Genomic DNA, 16,347 nt, shown 5'->3' with positions numbered 1-16,347 from the left:
CATAAACTACATAAACTACATTTGAATTCATTACCGAATGGAATATTGACTACAACATTGCGTTTTTGATGCTTTTTGTATGAGAAGAAATACGAGCTTTTAAATGTAGGCCATCGTCTCCCTTTGAAAAGAAACAGCTGAAAACACTACACCCATTTTACACACACATTATTAAGGATACAAACATGAATAGCGTCTGCAGCTAAATGTGTAGAGCCTTGTAAAGACCACAATGAAAATGATCTTTTTGTCTGTGTAATTAAAAGTGGACATATAAACACAGACACGATAATAAAAGGACAGTAAAAGAAAATGCTAAAACTGCAGGTGGCGTCTGTTTTTGTCAAGCTATGCAAACTCGTCCTTCCCTGCAATTTCCTAAATGATAAAATGTAAAATACGTTTTCTTTACGTTTTTAAGTGAACGATACATATGTGTATCGAGTAGCCTATAGTATAACATATAGGGTCTATAGTAGTTCCTTCATGTCGCTTGTGCGTATCCATATCTGCAAAAAAAAAAAAAAAAAAAAGATGTTTAGCCTCCCCCAAATAATGGATGACAAGATAATAGCACAACGAGTCCTCATTATTATTATGTGCAAAGTTCAGCAGACGTATTACATGCATTACATGCGATAGTCATGTCACGTTACTGGACCAGGGACCTCCAAATAGAAGCACACATCAAAATGATTGCAAGGACAAACAGAGAATATCCATGCTTCCAATTAACCTACAATAACATACAACACATTGGTTGTGAAGAGTTCAGTATAACATGCTCATGTATCAAATTAATGTTTTTTTTTTTTCAAAACAAGTTTATGAGATCTAGTCTTTTGGATTGGGTCATAATTAGTAGCGCAAACAACGAGAACGTAGTTTTAAAAGACGTCGCTTGTGTCCATATATCACTGCGCTGTTTTTCTTTTTTTTTTTCAACTTGTTTTTCTTCAGGGGCTCTCGTTGAAATTCCAGGCCGAATCGAGCGTCACGCTCTCCTGAACGTTCTTGTTTCAGTAATGACGTCTCCGAAGGGTGAAATAATGGGAAACTTATTCATAGTCATGCTTTTCATTAGGTAGCAATTAACCCAACAGACTCAGCCCTGCCTTGCCCTCACCTAGTCAAGGGTAAACTAAACTGCCATTGACTTAAAGTTTGCGTTTCCAAGCAATAATATATTTTGACTGAATTAAGAGTTTTGTAGGCCTATCTTTTGTTACTAATCTGATCCCTATCTGTTCTGAACGTTGTATTTTTTTCTGTATAGTTTATCAATAATATATATCCCTAGATGGAATTAACTTACAGACATACAGACCTAATGACAAAAACAAACCCCATTTATAGATCCACCGATACTTCATTCGTTTTTACGCACAGACACATGCTCCATATTGTACTGTATATGTGAAACTTTTGATAACAGTGTTGATGTGTGATGTGGGGTGTATATCACTTATTTCTGTTCCTCGCCCTTATTGCCCTTGATTCCAGTTTCATCTTGCTCCTTAGGAACAAAATAATAGATTTCTTTTCTTTGGCGTTTCTGATTGTACACTGAGTGGTGCAAGATAGATATATATATATATATATATATATATATATATATATATATATATATATATATATATATATATATTTAATGCGCACCATATCTATAAGATATATATATATATATATATATATATATATATATATATATATATATATATATATATATATATATATATATATTAATGCGCACCATATCTTTCAGTCGTACTGTACTCCTGTAGTGATGGTGAGATATATCTTATTATCTTAACCCAATCTCTATGCTCACAGGGTTTTTGAAACAAAAATATATATATTCAGATCACAGAGGGGGTACTTTGTTTGCCCCAGGACTGGTAAATGTAAAACGAAGCAAAATATTTTCCAAGCGGTGTGAGCTTCCATTCTGTCGAGTGATTTAAAGGAAACAACAAAAGCTTAGAGGTAGCGATTATATCGCATACAAGCAAGTCATCGCTGACCACTGGGTTGCATTAGTCATTATGAATACTAACTAGACCGCTGGAGGGGAGAAACTCTGCAATCAAAGTTATTATTATTATTACTATTATTATTATTATTTTGTTTGTTCTTCTCAGAAACTTTGTTAGCAATTAGAGATGAGTTCTTACTTTGTAAATCCCTTTTATTCAAAGTACAAGGCTGCTGAGACAATAGGTCCAACGTACTACGACTGCCCGTTTTCACAAGATGTTAATAGCAGACACACCGTTATGTATGGCAGCAGCGCAAGTTTCCAGCACCCAACACAAGTTCAAGAATTTTACCATCATGGAACCTCAGCAATCCAGAATGCGGGATATCAACCGAATCCTTGTGGAATTACGTGTCACGGTGACCCCAGTAAATTTTACGGATACGATAATTTACAGAGGCAGCTGCTCTTCACTACACAGCAAGAGACCGAGCTGGTACAGTATCCTGACTGTAAATCGTCCAGTAGTAATACTGGCGAAGAACCAGAGCACTTAAATCAGAACTCGTCTCCTTCTCAGATGTTTCCCTGGATGAGACCTCAAGGTTGGATGTAATATTTGTTTTTGTTTGTTTCCATATCACGTTTAGGTCATACTTGGATCTCAAAGCTATAGGATCATTATAAATCTCCTATAGCGAGATGTGTATGTATGTATTTTTGCAGTCTAATCGTGTTTTATTATATTAACCAGATGCTCCTGTGTTTCTTTTGTCATAGCTCCTGGCAGAAGAAGAGGCAGACAAACATACACCCGACTCCAAACTCTGGAACTCGAGAAGGAATTTCTATTTAACCCCTATCTGACCAGAAAGAGGAGAATCGAGGTCTCGCACGCTCTGGGGCTCACCGAGAGACAGGTTAAAATATGGTTTCAAAACCGAAGAATGAAGTGGAAAAAAGAAAACAATAAAGAAAAATTTCCATCTTCACGACCAGAAGACGGAGATGAGGTTAAAATGGAGCCTAGCAACTCTGCGCAGGACAAAGCAGGCAACGAGAATGTTTGACTGAATTTTTAAAACCTGTCTAAAATGAGACTTTTATTACATGTGAAAACAGAAAAGACGATTAAAGTGTAAGGAGACAATCCTTGTTGGGTCTAACAGCCTATGCCACTGTTACAATGACTGTGTGTTTGTCAGTTAGCGTGGAAGGTATAGGCTATGCGAGTTTATGTGCTCACTTTTCAATTATCTATTGCCTACTTCAAACTAAATAATGCTGTTCGTTAAATAAAGGGACTATGTTTATGATTTGCACCCATGCTCTTCCTAATGAGAAACCAGAATAAATGATTAGATTTTCTATAAATTAACAACATTTAATTACCAGGAAACTGCACGTGAAATGTTATATTGTGTATGATTGTAGGCCCTGTTGAATAAGGCCTATATATTAATGGAATTGATCAAAATTCAAGATCTGAATTTGTGTTACACCTCTGTCACACGATTAAAGCTAACGGGTATCTACATGCTTTTTTCTATCACTATAACTTTGTAGACAAAATGATTATTTATAAAAAAAATAATAATAATAATAATTTTACAAAACAAATGTGTGAATGCCTTACTTATACTTTTTTGTTTTTGATATTTTTAAATTTATATTTAATTATTTCTGAATTATATTTTATCCTTAATTTATACTTGTATTAGGCTAAATACAAATACGATAGTAAACTGTAACAAAGTAATTTATAGAAAGTAACTACTTTTGCTCAGATTTTTTTTTAAAACTTGCAATTCTTTCCATAAAACTGTAGCCTAAAATATTTATTGTTGTGACAACAAGAATAATTTAGACAGTTATAAGTTGCATTATACAAAATTCAATAGATTAAGTAATAAAATACAAAAGGCTAGGCCTACAAATTGATTGTGAGGAAAAAATGCATTAAATTATTCTGACTGGCATTATAGACCTGCACAATTCTGCTATTGTATAACACATTATGATATCAACAGTGAATACTATTTGGGTCACTATATTATTCAGTTATCTTAAAAATTAACGATTTCAGATATAAATAAAATGTGAATAGAAAAAATGTGCCGTGAATTACTCAAGCAAGCAAAATCATCGCTGACCACTGGGTTGCATTAGTCATTATGAATACTAACTAGACCGCTGGAGGGGAGAAACTCTGCAATCATATATTTTTTTATCACTATAAGTTTGTAGACAAAATGATTATAGATATAAAAATAATAATAATACCAAACAAAGGCGTGAATGTCTTACTTATGCTTTTTTTTGTTAAAATTGAAACAATTACATTATTATTATTATTATTATTATTATTATTATTATTATTATTATTATTATTATATCCGTTATATTAATTATGATCCTCTGAAACTGGGTAAGGTCTAGCATTTATTTCCAACTTTGAAGCTTGCTAAATAAATGATGCATTTCCTAACTAAGGTTAAGGCGTCAAACACTGTTCAAAGGTATTTTTAAGTATTTTAAAAAGCTTTTTTTTTTTAAAGTGATATATGTAGAGTGTAAATATACAGAATGTAAATGGAACACATGGAAGGATAAAGAGTTAATAGGCTCTGTTTCTTGTTTATGACATTGAGACCAACACACATTGCCTGCTAAGCCATTTGAAAAATAATATAAAATAACTTAAATAAATATAGTTATATGGGCTGATAAGAGTTGAAATATTGGCTAAATAAGGTTTCCTTATTGGTACGTTTCTGTAAAATTCACAGTAGGATATAATTTGTTTTCAACCCCTCAAACAAGTAAAACAAACACTAATAAAACCAGTTGCATAAAATGTATGCTTAATTCTTTTACAGGCAAAAAATGTAAGCCTGCATATGTTTACATTTCATTTCATATATATATATATATATATATATATATATATATATATATATATATATATATATATATTACATAGGCTGCATATATGCCGTTAATAATAATAATAATAATAAGAAGAAGAAGAAGAAGAAGAAGAAGAAGAAGAAGAAGAAGAAGAAGAAGAATATTTCAGATAATAGATTTTGAATTCTGATCATATACAGTATTAGATAGTAAAATATAATAATGTGTTTACAATCTTGAAAATCTAAGCATATAACATATGTCTAAATATTTGTAAAATATCTATCTCTATTTCTATGTGTATCATATGCATCACATTGACATAACTTTGGTATAATGTCTTATTTTCCACCAACTGACACGTAAACTAATGCTCAGGGCACTTTCAATGGGGAAAGTATATGGCGTTGTCAACCATTATGCGCAAAACCGAAAAGGAATTGCAGTAAATTCCTTTTTGTTAGAAGAAAATTTACAACTTGGTAATAGACCTTTTTATGAGCAAGTTACGCCTATCATTGGATGGCACTGGTCATGTGCATGGAGTGAGCGTCTTCACGGCCCTTTCCCTGATATCCCTAGCGACTTCTTCACTGCATTCTGCCGTTAAAGCCTCCCAACCTATCCCTTCTGTCTTCTCTCTCAATATTAGTGTTTTTAGCATCAGTGTGACAGTGTGCTACCTGGTTTCCTTCATGCTGAGTGGGGGAATAGCCTGCGCTTTCCTGTACTTTCGCTTGTTTGTTACAGTATTCAAAATATTTCCTCCTTACTACAAAATGCTTAATCCGAGTTGTGTATTCGGATTGCTGTTAAACTACAGCTTTGTGGAAATGGATTACGTCAATCACCCCATAAGTGGCATAAGTGGTAAGTGTATGTTTTACCTGCTTTTGTTACCTGGCCTAGCCTGTACATAAAAACTGCTTTTGTTAATAAAAATCTAACCATTAATAACCTATTATTAAACTTCGTGTTTAACATTAACCTTGGCAAAATATTTCTTTCACAACGAAATGTACAGTTTGTAAAAAAAAATTAAAAAAAATAAAACATAGAGGCACAATCTGTTCAGAGAGTACAACGGTTTATTTTAACAGATATTTAGATAGTAAATAACTCGTATATATTATTTATTTACTCTCTATATATTTACTCGGATGTTAGGCATCGGAAATAAATGTAACTTGATTTGGTTATGGGACATTTCTTTATTATTATTATTATTATTATTATTATTATTATTATTATTATTATTATTATTATTATTATTATTTTGTCCAAATATAAAAAACAAATATACTAAGAAAATGTTTGCAAGTATATGAAGGCACTGTTCATATTTGTATCATTATATTTACTACAGGTCTTTGTACATCAGCATATGTGGTTTCTTTATATTTGTAAGTTGTATTAATTGAGTTTTGCAACTCACTGGATCATGGTGATAACTTATAAATGAAAGAAAAAAAGAAAGAAAGAAAGAAAAAAAGAAATCGAATATGTATTTTAAACAATTAGCTTGGTGTTAATGGACACAAAGTATGGTAAAGACTATTAATCTCCTCCGGGAATGGTCATAATAGGCTGCAGGTAAACTTGCAGTGTCATGTGTTGGCCCACGACTACCAGGTAGCTCATAGCCTATTAATGTAACAACGTGAGGCTTTGCAGAGCACTTTCATAAGCAATACAATATTCTGAAATGATTCGATTGTTAGAAATTTTGAGGACCTTTGTCAGAAAGAGACATTTATCATTTACTGTGTGATCTAAAGATAATCTTGTTTTAACCACAAATGAGTGAAAAGTAAACACTTTGCCTATAGCATATGCAAAAGTGTATCTTATGTATGTGATGAATTTTCTTCCATGTGTTAATGTTAGAGGGAGGCCACGCATTTCATTCACATTCATTTCAATTACAGTACTCTTAGTAGGTGTACAGCATAGCATTATTCCAAGAACGTTTAAGTGGAATCTTCAACCAACATTCCAAACCAGTCACTTGGAAAAAGACGCTAAACATTAACTGTCATGTTAATCTAATTCGCTTATACCTAATCAACTGGTTATCGGTTAATGCTTCACTTGTACCCATTTTGTCTATTATTTATGTATTTGTTTATTCACTTATTTCCAATTTCCTGGGTCTAAGTAATAAAACAAAGTCTGGATTGGAATAGTATAGTATATTCTGAATAGCTCTGCAGTCGACAGACCTATTGTTCCGTTGTCTGAAAATCAGTCTGCGCCCGAAAACAGAATCAAGTTGAGCTCTAATAATTATTTTTTTGGTATTTTATTTAAGCGTTCTGCTTGAAAAGGCACTGTTTTGAGGGACTAGATTTATGTTGCTTGGAGTCGGGTGTTTCAGAACAAAGACAGTATTTCACTCGCTGGTTGGCAGGCAGCTGCTGAAGTATTTACTGCTCTACTGCAATGCGACAAGGGATACCCGGTGCAGTCCCAGGGTGTGAATGCGGGAGAAGGGAACATCCTGTGCATGAAACGCTTCTGATTAAAAAAGGAAAAGCGACAATGAACTTTGCATTACTCTGGAGAGAAGGTTATCTAGAAAATGTGTTTTGATAATTACAATATAAATGGTATCGAAAACCCGCACATGTAAACCCACACCAGCTGCGCTGTAAACCAAATGTTTACGAAGCAAACATTACTCCTCATGCGACACATTTTAAACACAGTTCAGTGTTTATGTAGGCTACTACATGGTGGTGTTTATTTTGGCAACGGTTGTGTGTGTGTGTGTGTGTGTGTGTGTGCGTGTGTGTGTGTGTGCGTGTGTGTGTGTGCGCGTGTGTGTGTGTGTGTGTGTGTGTGTGTGTGTGTGTGCGTGTGTGTGTGTGCGCGTGTGTGTGTGTGTGTGTGTGTGCGTGCGTGTGTGTGTGTGCGCGCGTGTGTGTGTGTGTATTACTATCAGTGTGCGGACACAATTTGAGAAAATGTACCCACAAAGATAATAACTCTTGAAAAAACGACGTTGTGGGACGTCCCCACTTTGTAAAACACGTTTTTAAGAACTAAATATGCCTTCAAAAAAAAAATTTAGTTTGTTGTCGACTTTCACCTTGGAGTTTTTTGTCTCACTGGAGTTAGAAATAGTAGATAGTGAAAGTCAATGAGAAGTCCCCACAAACATAGGAATGGAAACGTTTGTGTGTGTGTGCGTGTGTGCGTGCGTGTGTGTGTGTGTGTGGGGGGGTGGGGGCAGGTTTATACTGGGTCAAAAAAGTCTCCACAAGGAAGGAAAGTCTGACAATACCTTATGATAGGACACATGCCAAGTCCTTGTAGCGTTTAAACAGATATTAAACCGTCATTATTGTTTTTTAAAACAAACTAAAAGTGCCCTAAACTAAAACTAAACTTTTCTCATGATAACAGTGGAATATTTCTGTTCAGTTTCTCCTAACTATTGCTTACACATACACATGGCAATGCATCGTAGGAAAGCAATGTATGCAATGCATACATTAGACGTGTTCAGACACATAGGCTTCATTTTATATGTACATCACACATCACGAACTGTATTGAAAATAGTGGATCATAATGCTTTTAATTTGTAGAGAAAAAAACACAAAAGCCACAACAAAATTAAATTCAAGGCAGTATATGTACTTTACAAACAGAACGTGTTCTTCATTTGGAAGAGGCCTGTGATTAAACCTTTGCACTCACTGACCAAAGAAACTTGCACATAGCTTCAATTTGCCTCTGACCCCTCTTTGCACACTTGTATGATTTTGAATACATCATGAAATGTATCTGCATACATCACAAAATGTATCTGATTATCCAGGAGGAGGCGCTATTGCCCAAGTATCCGACACAGTTTTATCTTGCAGGGAGATTTACGAGCGGTCATTAAAACCACGTGATTACACATTCTACCATTATATTGGTGGGGGGCAGAGATAGGGCATGTGCTGTTTTATAACACAGTATAAAATCTGTTTGTGTGCAAAACTGGTGTAACTGATAAAACCACAAAGGCACCGATTTTCAAGCTTAATATGTGAGCACTTTCCTTCACAAAGTATCATACCAACATCATCACTGTACGGGTGAATAGCAGATGCACATTTTTAAATACCTCTTATTCCTAATGATATACATTTTTGAAATAATCGGAGATTATCCCTTGTAGATTGAGCTTTATTTGTCCATCTTGTTCAGGTTGCTTGCAGAAGGGTAAACCCAACAGCACAGCCGAAGCAATACAATTGCACCGACGCTGGGTCTGTAAGAATCCACAATGTTTCAATTCCTGGTCCCTGTCAAAAGAAAAAACCGAGCATCCTAACACAGGGCTAGAAAACAGCATAGAGGTAATAATAATTACAATAACAATGCTGTAGTAATACAAATACAGCTATACTCGGAAAACGTGTAAAAAAAACATGGCTAAACACTTAACGATAAATGATACAGCTGCAACCTTTTTTATTGGTAAATGACAGTGAATTCGCAATGATTATACTATATTTGTTCTGCAAAATTACAAACATTTGCCTGTATAAAAATATAATAAAGAAACAAACAGTATATGGTTACACTGGCTAAATATTCGCAATCGTTCACCTTTACGACAAAGACAATGGCGGTTAATGCATGTCTGTTGTGTATATGTAGGCTTACACGTGTCCCATACATGTTAAGTGGACACATGTTATTGTTATACAAATAAGACTCGTTTCGATAATTATATTTACAGCTTTTATAAACGTGGTCATTGAAGCCCCAGCATGAATACTGTAGGCCTCTATATTATTTTTCTCTTACAGGCTGCAATAGTTTAATGTTAGACCAAATTGACCAAAGGGAGGCACACAGCCTACAAGATTGTGGAGTGTTTGATAAATAATTACTCTGTATGGCTAATAGATAAATTATATATATATATATATATATATATATAATGTTGTTTTTTTTTATGAATGAACCTGTCTTAAGAACACAAATTGTGGTTAATTCATATTTTTTTGTTCGGGCAACAGGCTAACATAATTGTTACCGAAATGGCAGTATTTATTTATTTATTTATTGTGTGGTAAATTTACATTCAGCATTTTATTATAATTGTTTTTATTATACCTTTTTATTTCCCATAGGTTATAAAAAATCCCCTTTTTTTGGTTTGTTTGCATGTTTGTTTGTTTCTCATTTAGCTAATTACTAGCAAAGCAGTCCCATTTCACTTGTATTTGTGATCAGATGCTTAATTAAACAGTGACATTTGACTTCCTGTGTTTACGACCACTGACATTCTCGCATGCCCTCAAACAGGCGTTTTCACACGACGACAATTTTGTTGTTTTATTACCTTACATTTACAGGTATCAAAGGCTCGTCAACAAAACGGTCTAAAAAGAATTTCACACACGAAGGTTAGAGGAGCAATACAAGCAGTAGAAACAACTCGTCATAAGTGAATGTTTGTGAAGTGTAGAACAAATTCAGTCGTACAGAAGGCTTTGCCATTATATTTCAAACTGAAAACCAAAAATACTAATCTGCTTTAAAATCAAGTTTAGCTTGTTTTAAAATATGAGCGGGTTTAATTATAGCCTACTAAATTACTTACTTTTAAAAAGACCTTTTTTTTTTTCAAAACTAAATTTAGCTCAGCACGCCCTGCATACCCTACGTTTAAAATCTGAATAGACTGAATTTGAAGAACACACTAATGTAACGGCCATTATAGGATAAGTTTTCAAGTTTGAAGGTTATTTATGGCACAACAGAGCGTTGCCATGAATGGCTGTAGCATGACACGTGATTCCATTAAACTTTGTTTTATGGCTAGGGAGTTGACAAGCCAAAATATAATTCACATTGTATATTAGCACACAAGTGCAGATGGTTAAGCATTTCGGAGCGATCTTGGAAAAAAAGTGGAAGCAAGGATTAATCTCTGGTTGCAGGCACCATGGCAGTGTATCCCTGGATCCACCGTCACCTTCACAGCAGCCTCGCACGAAGTAAGTTTGCTTCATAGCGATATTACAGAAGCTGCAAGGGTGTCTTTTGATGTCACTGGGTCTCTATAGCGCATGTACTTTTCGTAGCCAGATACAACATCTTTTTTTTTTTTTCAAGAAGAAAAATAAATAAAAGGACACTGCTGTATGAAATAATTGTATATTGATCATAACGATAGATAGATAGATAGATAGATAGATAGATAGATAGATAGATAGATAGATAGATAGATAGATAGATAGATATGTTTGCATGCACGGTTACTAGATCATGTGGATTTGATTTTGTGGATATTAGTTTTATTTTCGTTCTGTTGTTTTAATGGTTATTATATTCATTGTTAATTATTTATAGTGTGAGTCCACAGAGTTGGGGGGTTATTATCATCGTGGTATATTGATGAAGGCAATTTCTATCTAAAACAAAGGTTCAATTCGTTCATTTTATTTAGTGAATCTATACACCTTAAGCTCTCTTTAAACAGAGTTTGCCCACACACTCATATTTACAGTACTAAAAGACGATCCAATAGGTTGTAATAAACGATTTTTATTACATAAACAATAAGACATGACCAAATAGAGTATGAGAATGAATGGAAAGTTATCCACAATGCAAAGCGTAATTCAAGTAAACGTTACTGCATCTATTAGATTACACACTACAGGAAACGAACCCGGTTACATTATAACATTGCATGTGGTTTTATAATCATTTTTTTTTTATGAACGTAAAATGTTCTATTATTGCATATTAGAATTCTTTTTTTTTCTTTTTTTTTTTTTTATCTGAACAATTATATTTGAAGGCCTTGGCTGTTCTCTCCGGGTTTATACAGCGCCCCCCAGCGTATGACATGACGGTTAATCAAGAGATGTAATGTTAGATTTTTTTAGATATAATCACATTTCAGTGAACCATATATGATGGGTTTTTGGTGCACTTAATTACAGATATGTTGTTGTCATTAAAGCTCACAATGCATTTGTAATGCGAATACAACCCAAAACTAAATGCATGTGCATTTCTTTCTTTTTTATTTTACTTTACAGACATTGAGAATGACGTTTAGATATAATTATGACATTTAGCTTTTAAAAAATACAGCACTCATGTAGGATACAATTACTATGCTGGTATACATTTAAAAACTAAAAAAAAAAAAAAAACCTTAAAGCTATTTCTTGTATCAATAGACCCTACAGATATTTTATTTTGAATGTATCAAATAGGATTTACAAAGACAGTTTACTGGAAAATAAAATCAAAGTATGTGTTTTATCTTGTATGTAATTAATGCTATGTTTTATGATGTGTATGATGTAACAAGGACATTTTGGTCTATCTCTCATCGCTTCTGAAAAGCTAATTTGACAAGTTTTCTACAACCAAATCAGTCTCGAATCATATACATAGGTAGATGCGTGATATATATATATATATATATATATATATATATATATATATATATATATATATCACGCATCTACCTATAGTTATAGGTCATAAATTATTCTATTTTTTAAAAAAAATAAGTTAAACTGAAGCTTTTTATTTGTGTCAAATGTTTAACTTTCCACTGCTTTCTGTCTGTGTAGATACATTACAAAATTCGTTTTGTAATCGTAAGGCTGGTGTTTTGAACACAATGAAACAAATACACTTTGCTAGTGCATTTAGGCATCTGGTATTGCTTTCCCAAGACCAAAATGTAAGGGCTTTATCAAAGTGCTTGTGGAAGCAGTTGAACGAGAGGTGAAACTGGAAGTCTTTTGTTCCCCGGTATCTCTTTGGCTTTGACCCGCTTGAGCAAGTCGTGCAATAAGGTGAAATTCAGGTCACAGCGTCTGTCACATCTGAAAATGCGACCTATCCAACTGTGGCTTTATTTGCCCGTTTTTCAATAAGTCTGTTCAATTTTAAAGGTATTTGACAGCATAATTTAAATCTTATTAAAACATATAAAACAATTAAATCTTTTTTTTTTTTTTTTTTTTTAACTATCAAAAATATATTTTCTCCTGAATTGTGACATTTCTTGAAACTAAATGAAATGCTTGGATAGAGCTGTTACTTTTAAACTATGTAAACGATGACAATTATATATATATATATATATATATATATATATATGTATATATATATATAGTCATAGTTTAAAAGTAACAGCTCCATCCAAGCATTTCATTTAGTTTCAAGATTCGGAAATGTATCTTACTGGTATATAACAGAATATTGAGCAGAGGAATTAGCAATTTAAAGATAAAGAGAAAGTTTATTTTGAAAGAAAGGCAAACAGAAGATAAAAGTAATAATTTAGCACGTTTTAAATGGTATTTATTTGTTTCTATAATCAGACTTACTCGTATTTATTTACCATAGCGATTCCACAATATCCCCGTGCAATAATATAACATGATGATCAAGCCAGCAGGATTGACCGGATGATCGGTTATCACTTGGGTCATGCAGAATTCATGAACTTTTCTACCCTTCGTGCGCGGCTGTCGACAAAGAAAAAAATAATTAAACTTTGTGATATGTTTGTAAATGATTTAGTATGACCTTCCATGCCCCTTAGCCTCTGCCTCATATGCGACCGCACCAGTAAAGCTTGGGACAGTTGATAGAGTTGATTCTGTTTTAGCTTACTCTCAGAGAAACACCCCAAAGTAAGTATGCATCCATATCAAACAAATAGGCTACATTTATTGGTGATATACCGTTTACTTTAGTTTGCAGTTACAACCTAGTTATTAATAGACATTGGGGCATAATTGTGCAATAAATAAATCAACCGCACTTTATGCCTAGGCAAAACCACAAGGTGTTAAATACAAGCCGCATTGTTATACTGATGACTGAATGGACGTTTTAGTGACTGAAAAAAAAAAAACCTGCTATAATAATAATAATAATAATAATAATAATAATAATAATAATAATAATAATAATAATAATAATAATAATAATAATAACAGCAACAACAACTCTTACATACAATTTGATGGATGGATTCGAAATATGTGTTGGTTTTGTTGTGTTCAGTGGTTAAATGGATGTTTAGGTTAAAGTGCATCACATGTTTGAATGAAAATGCATATCTTTTTCTAAAATTTTAAAACAGTTGTTTTGTTTTAATATGATTTACTTTTACGAAGTGCAAACGTCGTATATTGATATTAAGAAACACGTATTCTGTTAAATGTTCAGATTGTTTTATTTTACCCTACATTATTATTATTATTATTATTATTATTATTATTATTATTATTATTATTATTATTAAGAATTGCATTTCGTCGTCTATATATACCCTGTAGAACCGACTTTGTGTGATATTATCACAGTCACAGATTCGATTCTAGGGGAGTATATGGTCGATGCAAAAACTTCGGGTTAAGTGTGTTCAAATGTAAGTATATGATTGTTATACAGTCAGAGAATTGCATTGTTATAGCATCAGAAAAAAGTAGATGTGCATGTCCCTTAAAATGTATTTTAGTCTTTGTTTGATTGCTTGTGTTTTTTTTTCTTTTTTAATTTTCAACTTGCCGATAACAGGCTACACAAGAAAACTTGTTTTCTTTTACTTACTTACGAAGACCATAAATTAGCAGATGGTTGATTTTATTAATGTATATATTCATATTTTCACACAACAATAAAATTCTCTCATCTAATTTCCAGAAAGAAAAAATTATAGCGAAGACCTTGTTTTTTCGATTCTATCCACATATTTTAATACATTCATTCGTGTTATTAGTTACCAAGCCCCCTGCTTTCTGTACAATGGGATGGAATGATGAGATTCTACTAACTTTCAGATGACCCCTGCATGACAAAGACGGTCCACATCAATTGTACTCGCTCATTATTAACCTCTTGTTCTGCAAGGACCTTTTGAATCTCTAGCACTGTGGCTCTATATTTGTGAAAATTCCAGTTAGAGTATTATATCTTTATTTTGCATAAAGTTGTATTTTATTTATTTATTTATTTTCAGATTCATGATCAGTTATTGTATTACAGTTATATATAGGGTGACGGGTTTCATTAGGCATAAGGATGCATTATTTTAAGGCGTGTCACTCACTCGCTAAAAAAAAAAAAAAAAAAAAAAAAACCCTCCTCATTAGAGATCGTATTCAATTGTACGATTTTATTAAACATGATATTCATATTTCGTAAAGTTTATGAAAATGATTGCTACTATAGCTGTATACTTATCCGTTACTAGACTCCCTTCGTCCCCATTGGCTAATCCTGTCACATGGGTGCCTAACTTTATTCAGTTGACAGCTAGTAGGAGGGCTTTATGGAAGGAGAAAAAAAGACAACTCGAGAAAAATTAGTATTTTCTACCTTCAGAAATTAATGGCCATGAGTTCGTATATGGTGAACTCCAAGTATGTGGATCCTAAATTTCCACCTTGCGAGGAATATTCACAGAACAGCTACATACCTGACCAGGGCTCAGAGTATTATAGTCCATCGCAGAACACAGATTTTCAGCATCCCGGAATCTATTCACGGTCAAACTACAACGAGCAGTCTTTTGGCTGTAGCACTGATCAGGGCTCTACAGTGCAGCCGCGGGGTCATGTGCAGGAGCAACCCAACCAACCGAGCCATTTCCCCGCTCAGACTGAGCAATGCCCACCGGTTCAAATGTCCACCCCACGGCCCTGCATCCAACAACAGAACGCCAAGAACCAAAACGCGATACCAGCCAAACAGCCAGCAATAGTTTATCCCTGGATGAAGAAGGTTCATATTGCTACGGGTAAGAGTCACTTTCTTACCTCCAATGCATTTTGGGCCGGTTATAGCATCTTTTTGTAAAGAACCGCTGAACAAAATTTATGGGCGCTTTTGAAGGGGCTGCCAATTACACCCATCATAAATTTTTATTGCTATGGAAATAGGCCGCTAGCCATGTGGCCAGTTTTCTCTGCAATTTAAACCTCCATTGTGGTCATGTTTTTTTTTTTTTTTGTTTGTTTGTTTTTTTTAAATCATTTCTGCTTTTATGTTATTGAAATATAATAATATATTTATATGCATAACACATGGGTAATTTATATCCAGTTAAAACAGATAGATTCTTGATTGATCTATATATATATATATATATATATATATATATATATATATATATATATATATATATGTTGGGTATATGTGTGGGTATGTGTGTGTGTGTGTGTGTGTGTGTAAGTGTGTGTGTGTGTGTGTGTGTGTGTGTGTGTGTGTGTGTGTTATTTTGCAGCCTGCTTCTGAGAAATTTGACGTATATATGCGAGAACTATCAGTTTAATGGCAACTAGTTAACTTCCATGTTTTGTGTTTGTTTTAGTTAATCCAAATTATACCGGAGGGGAACCAAAGCGATCAAGGACTGCATATACGAGACAGCAGGCTCTGGAACTGGAGAAGGAATTCCATTT

General features: G+C 33.6%; 3 protein-coding genes across 4 annotated transcripts in view; all 3 read left to right on the top strand.

The window, feature by feature from the left end:
* The first annotated feature begins 1,896 nt into the window (after positions 1-1,896).
* Positions 1,897-4,220, top strand: LOC117426372 (homeobox protein Hox-D8-like). Its single transcript, XM_034043871.3, has 2 exons — positions 1,897-2,583; positions 2,759-4,220. The coding sequence occupies exons 1-2, from the start codon at positions 2,163-2,165 to the stop codon at positions 3,046-3,048; spliced, it is 711 nt and encodes a 236-aa protein (XP_033899762.2). The 5' UTR covers positions 1,897-2,162; the 3' UTR covers positions 3,049-4,220.
* Positions 4,221-5,493: 1,273 nt separating this feature from the next.
* The window catches only part of LOC117426769 (homeobox protein Hox-D3a-like), a 29,919-nt gene continuing 19,065 nt past the window's right edge, over positions 5,494-16,347 (top strand). Inside the window, exon 1 of one of the 2 annotated variants that reach the window (XM_059033662.1) lies at positions 5,494-5,758. The gene's annotated coding sequence lies outside the window, so the exon portion shown is untranslated. Of the gene's footprint in view, positions 5,759-10,763; positions 10,897-16,347 lie in introns of those variants that run through there. The other variant, XM_059033660.1, reaches the window with a different exon arrangement.
* Positions 15,040-16,347, top strand: part of LOC117426771 (homeobox protein Hox-D4a-like) — a 1,527-nt gene continuing 219 nt past the window's right edge. The window contains exons 1-2 of the mRNA XM_034044734.3: positions 15,040-15,683; positions 16,257-16,347. The exon at positions 16,257-16,347 is cut by the window's right edge and continues 219 nt beyond it. Coding sequence (XP_033900625.1) covers positions 15,275-15,683; positions 16,257-16,347 — 500 coding nt within the window. The 5' untranslated portion in view covers positions 15,040-15,274. The remainder of the gene's footprint in view (positions 15,684-16,256) is intronic.

The sequence above is a fragment of the Acipenser ruthenus genome, chromosome 11, assembly GCF_902713425.1.
Source record: "Acipenser ruthenus chromosome 11, fAciRut3.2 maternal haplotype, whole genome shotgun sequence".
NCBI classification, from domain to species: domain Eukaryota; kingdom Metazoa; phylum Chordata; class Actinopteri; order Acipenseriformes; family Acipenseridae; genus Acipenser; species Acipenser ruthenus.
The sequence above is the reverse complement of the archived record's forward strand: the minus strand, read 5'-3'. Positions and strand labels throughout refer to the sequence as shown.

What these genes read in the sequence shown, in the direction of transcription:
- LOC117426372 (XM_034043871.3), top strand. Translation starts at nt 2,163, where the DNA reads ATGAGTTCTTACTTTGTAAATCCCTTTTATTCAAAGTACAAGGCTGCT. An exon ending in TCCCTGGATGAGACCTCAAG is followed by an intron (nt 2,584 to 2,758) that starts GTTGGATGTAAT and finishes CTTTTGTCATAG; the next exon opens with CTCCTGGCAGAAGAAGAGGC.